The sequence below is a fragment of the Saccoglossus kowalevskii genome, chromosome 21 (genome assembly GCF_978046115.1).
Source record: "Saccoglossus kowalevskii chromosome 21, keSacKowa6.1, whole genome shotgun sequence".
NCBI classification, from domain to species: domain Eukaryota; kingdom Metazoa; phylum Hemichordata; class Enteropneusta; family Harrimaniidae; genus Saccoglossus; species Saccoglossus kowalevskii.
The window spans coordinates 14,905,224-14,910,501 of NC_140661.1; the positions used below are offsets into that span (position 1 = coordinate 14,905,224).

Below are 5,278 nucleotides of genomic sequence, written 5' to 3' on the forward strand. Positions count from 1 at the left end.
CGAGTCTTATATGAAAATGTATTGGCCATAAAGATTGTGTTATTTGTGCTTTAGCAAATGTGTTCAAATTTTTATTCAAACCATGAAACGCAGTGAAATGTATGTTATTTCGGTATTTCCTTCCTCTTAATTTTATGTGCCTCATACCTGGTTCGGCGATGATACCATTTTTCTCCATTATAAAAACGTTACTTTAGATTTCGATGCCAGTGAGGGCGTATTTGACGTAGCAGGGTAAAGGCATAACAAACAAACTAACAAGGTCATAGGTCGAATGAATATCTGAAATCATAGAATACTAAAAAAAAATAGAGTTAGAAGTCTTATAAGATTGTTTAATGCCAAACTCGTCGTGTGTTGCCATCATAATGCCACTAGGAGTCAAACCATGCTGTGTGACCTGCAAAACTACCAACTCGCAGATGTGGAGGCGGAGCGTAGAAGGCGAAATTCAATGCAATTCATGCTCGTTGAAACAACACCCGGCTGCATTGACAGCTTGTGACAATGGCGGCGGCAAACCCGTAACGTCGTCAAAATCCAGTAACGACTCACAGAACGGTAATAATCACCATGGTCGATTTAGGGAAGGTACGAGGAAATCATCGAGATCATCTCGGAGTATGAGGTACAAACAAATGCTGAATGCCGGGAAAAGTCACTTGGCAACCAAAGGAAAAAGTCGACGAGTTGTGTTCAAAAGAAATGTGAGTGTAGTAATTACTAGTATAATTTATAAAACACAATCTGGATGATTTAGCCTTGGCTGGGAAGGCCGACCTAACGACGCGAGTCAAAACCAGTATGTTCACCCACAACCAGACTGATGTTATAGAATATGTTGCTAATGTTGTTGTGTATGAGCGGGAACATTCTGGTGGTGGTGGATGCAAGGTGTTTCTGTCAGATTTCTAGTCGTTTCGGCCTCGGTAAATAATAGACATTACGGCCCTGGTTGTGCTATGGACATCATGGCCCCAAGCAGTGTGGTCGTTTCTACCCAAGATAGTATTCAAAGTTGTGTTCACATCCTGTATGTATATATGGAATGTACAACAAAGGTATCGCTGCTATAATAGGGTTACAAGATGATCAAACAACTCGCAGTTAGGGCCATTAAAGGGGGTACTGGACATCTCAACCCCAAAAAATCTTGACCTGTTTTTCATTGGACAACACGACCCAGTACCCCTAGACATCTCAACCCACTTATTTCAGACGACCCACCGTCTCAACCCGATCTCCAGTGCTCGAAAACCACAGTGTTTGTTTCACTGAATTATTATTTTTTGCTACTTTCGTTTCACAGCACGCAACCCCTGAAAATGTTGTTATTTTTGGATTGATCCATTGCACTGGATTGCGTTTAGGGATCGGTTCGATCAGGTTCTCTGGCCAATGTTTCAAATCAATAAATGTCGATCATTCAAATACAGCATGATGTATAAGATCACGAGAATATTTAGTTATCAAGGGCAATATTATCAACATTGAACTAGATAGAGGTTCACGTCGCCACATTGAGATGGGGTTGCATCGATGCGGTGGGTCGAGATGTCCAGTGTGTCGAGGTTGAGATTTCCAATTTGGGTAGAAGTGTCATGGGTCAAGATAATTTTGGCTCGAGATGTCTATAAATCATTAACGGTTGTACCTTTCAGTCATCGTCTGATGGAACACTGCTTCAGTGTAGAAGTTATGTTTGATCAACTGTTACAAGCATCTTTTCTTGTCATGCAAGTTTTATTTTATCACAGGGTAGTCCTAACACATGAAATTGGTTGCACTATAATCCGGTTACCAGTAGCCCCTCACCCATCAGACCGTACATAAAGAATTCAGTTGTGCACAGGAAATGATTTGATTGATGCGTTTGTGATCAAAGTAGCAAATAATATTGATCTGAATGTCATTTTTCCTGTAGCCTTTAAAAAGTCCAGAAGCAGTCTCAACAGTAGTTACCAGTAATAGTATATTTTACAGGGTAAGTACAGTCAAAAACATAATTTCGCAAGTGAAGATTCCATGAAGGTCAACATGGCTAATGTTGATGGCTGTATAGCTACAGTCATGTACACTTATTATAAAACAAATTTAATAAAAAAAATCTACAATGAAAGCGTTATATCATTTTAATATATCACATATAGCTACAGTCATGTACACTAATTATTAAACAAATTTAATAAAAAAAATCTACAATGAAAGCGTTATATCATTTTAATATATCACATATAGCTACAGTCATGTACACTAATTATTAAACAAATTTAATAAAAAAAATCTACAATGAAAGCGTTATATCATTTTAATATATCACATATAGCTACAGTCATGTACACTAATTATTAAACAAATTTAATAAAAAACATCTACAATGAAAGCGTTATATCATTTTAATATATCACATATAGCTACAGTCATGTACACTAATTATTAAACAAATTTAATAAAAAAAATCTACAATGAAAGTGTTATATTATTTTAATATATCACATATAGCTACAGTCATGTACACTAATTATTAAACAAATTTAATAAAAAAAATCTACAATGAAAGCGTTATATTATTTTAATATATCACATATAGCTACAGTCATGTACACTAATTATTAAACAAATTTAATAAAAAAAATCTACAATGAAAGCGTTATATTATTTTAATATATCACATATAGCTACAGTCATGTACACTAATTATTAAACAAATTTAATAAAAAAAATCTACAATGAAAGCGTTATATTATTTTAATATATCACATATAGCTACAGTCATGTACACTAATTATTAAACAAATTTAATAAAAAAAATCTACAATGAAAGCGTTATATTATTTTAATATATCACATAATAAGCTATATCACATATTCTCACCACCATCTTATTACAACCCCCCCCCCCCCCATTGGTTAATGCGAGGCATCGTTGTTAAACCACCGACTAGGTCCATAAGAGTGTCATGTCTATACCAATTTATTGGTCTTGATTCGTTAGTTTTGGGCCATAATCTATTGCTGATGGGTTTTGATCAAAAAGGTATAAAATACCACTGTCCTTGCACATACCCAGATTATTCAAGGTACCGGTAAGTGGAAACTTGTAGAAGCAGAAATTCTGTGCGCTTGTGCGCATTTACCGGATGAATATTCAAGTATTCAAATAACATGTAAGTGTATTTTTCCTGAAGTATGTTTGACGTGTAGCAGAAAAAAACTGGCGGGCATGAATGAGATTCCAGGCTTTGACAATTTTTATGTTTTTTTCTTATATTAGGGTATGTACCATCAAGTAGGTGATATAGTATCCCTGTTAGATGAAGGAGGTGGAATCTATTACGCTCAGATACGTGGTTTCATGCAAGATCAGTATTGTGATAAGAGTGCTGTTATTACATGGTTACTGCCCTCACAGGCCAGTTCTAAAGATCACTTTGATCCTGCCACCTATGTCTTGGGTAAGGTCCAGAATCCAAAAGTTTGTTGTGTTAAAAAATACTGTTCTTGGTGACATTACATTTCTGGCTTCGTAACTACAGATATGTACTCCATAAGGGTAGTTTATTTGTTATTGTAGTTTCATATCTGAATGGTGCAAATAAAAAAAATGTTTTCACAATCATTGTTTTGGGAATTGCAGATGACTTCTAATGTACATTGAGAGGATAAAACAAGTTGCACATTTTTTCCCCCCAAGATGTAGCCTTAACCATATTTGTTATAACTGATACTTAAATAAATTCAACAAGATTGGAGAAAAAAACTTTAAGATGGACTGGTGGTACTTAATTTGTGGGTGAGAGAGTGATGTCACTTGTATCAACCAGCTCTACCAAAAACTTGAAAATGAATCACATGAAATTGTTGTAATTTACAAGATACACAACTATTAAATCCACTCTTTGCTCACGCAGGACCGGAGGAGGATCTTCCCCGCAAAATGGAGTACATGGAATTCGTTTGTCATGCGCCATCTGATTATTATAAAGCCAGAAACACACCGTACGAAGTCATACCAGTTACGCATGATACAGGGTATATATGGACCAGCATTGCACCATCCAAACCGCCATCAACAACAGAAATATTCAGTGGTAGTCGCTAGAGTTAAAATAGATTTTGTATTGCTGGAGAACACTGCCCTCTGGAGTTCACAAACATTTATTTCATTGTATAGCAGACATGGCATTCACTTTCATTTTTTTGTTAAACTTGTATATTAAAATGAGATTGGAAATTTTTTTTATTGTTTTCATGTAGACCAGAGTTAGCACAAGCATACGTGATAATTTTTTTTATGAAATGTTGGCTTGGTGCTTGTTTAAATATAATACCACTAATTAAGGTTGAAGTCTACTCATCATTTTTGACAAAATTGGTCATAAATCGCATGACAATGTTCATTAGTTTATTATGTACAATCATGAAGCTAATGTCTTATGGTACAATAGCATTACCAGGTATTTTATTTTTTGAAAATTGCTATTTTTAGAACAATTCCATAGAACACAATGTTAAGGAAAAATTGCATTTTTTGACACTTTAAAACCCAGATTTTTTAAATAGTAAATAAAAGTACTCCTTCATTAACACAATATATGATTTTGTCGGCCTATGTCACCATGCTAGATATTGCATAATATCTCTGCCATAGGAACCTATGGTAAAAGCATTATAATAGTGCCAAAATGGCAACTTTCCACTAAAATAAAACCATCAATTTCTCAAAAATAAGGCTGGTGACCCCCAACTTTTTTAAGTCAATATCCTTGTATTGCCTTGGAGTAGTTTGTTGCAAAATGAATAAATTCTGGGTTATTTTAATTTATGAGTAAACTAGTACAAAAGGTTTTGTTATCAGAGGGAACAGTTTTCACTTCTGTTTATCTCACAGTGGTAAGAATACCCGGTACACATTCAACTAAGCTAGTAAGCTTACTGTAAAATGATGAATTTTCACGGAGTTTAAATTTCACTGATTTAGCATTTCGAGCATATTCAGTGGTTTTAAATTCACAGTTTTATTATTTAGGTAATGTGATCTGCTAAATATTCACTGGGTTTTAATTTAGTGCATTTTCCAATCGGCAAAATTAAAACCCAGTAAATAATTAACCCTTTCACAGTATTATACTGCATGTCTATGCATCTCTAAAACTGTAAATACAACATTCCTTAATTGCTGGAAAGTAATAAATGTGCAGGGAGTACTATGTACACTGAGAAGTCTTGGATGCACATACATTAAGATTCAATTGTTTGTTAGCGTATTTCAAAGCCA

The 5,278-nt window shown here is 34.7% G+C and overlaps 1 protein-coding gene across 1 annotated transcript; it reads left to right on the plus strand.

The window, feature by feature from the left end:
• Positions 1-282: 282 nt before the first annotated feature.
• Positions 283-4,592, plus strand: LOC100313615 (GATAD1-like transcription factor). The gene is made up of 4 exons (NM_001168080.1): positions 283-707; positions 1,925-1,984; positions 3,275-3,455; positions 3,912-4,592. Exons 1-4 carry the CDS (start codon positions 339-341, stop codon positions 4,100-4,102), a joined length of 801 nt encoding a protein of 266 aa, NP_001161552.1. The 5' UTR covers positions 283-338; the 3' UTR covers positions 4,103-4,592.
• The last annotated feature ends 686 nt before the right edge of the window (positions 4,593-5,278 follow it).

Bases quoted from the DNA above. Each gene is read 5' to 3' on its own strand.
- LOC100313615 (NM_001168080.1), top strand. From the start codon at position 339: ATGCCAAACTCGTCGTGTGTTGCCATCATAATGCCACTAGGAGTCAAA. The intron at 708-1,924 runs GTGAGTGTAGTA...TTTTTCCTGTAG, and splicing joins GAGTTGTGTTCAAAAGAAAT to CCTTTAAAAAGTCCAGAAGC. The intron at 1,985-3,274 runs GTAAGTACAGTC...TTCTTATATTAG, and splicing joins GTAATAGTATATTTTACAGG to GGTATGTACCATCAAGTAGG.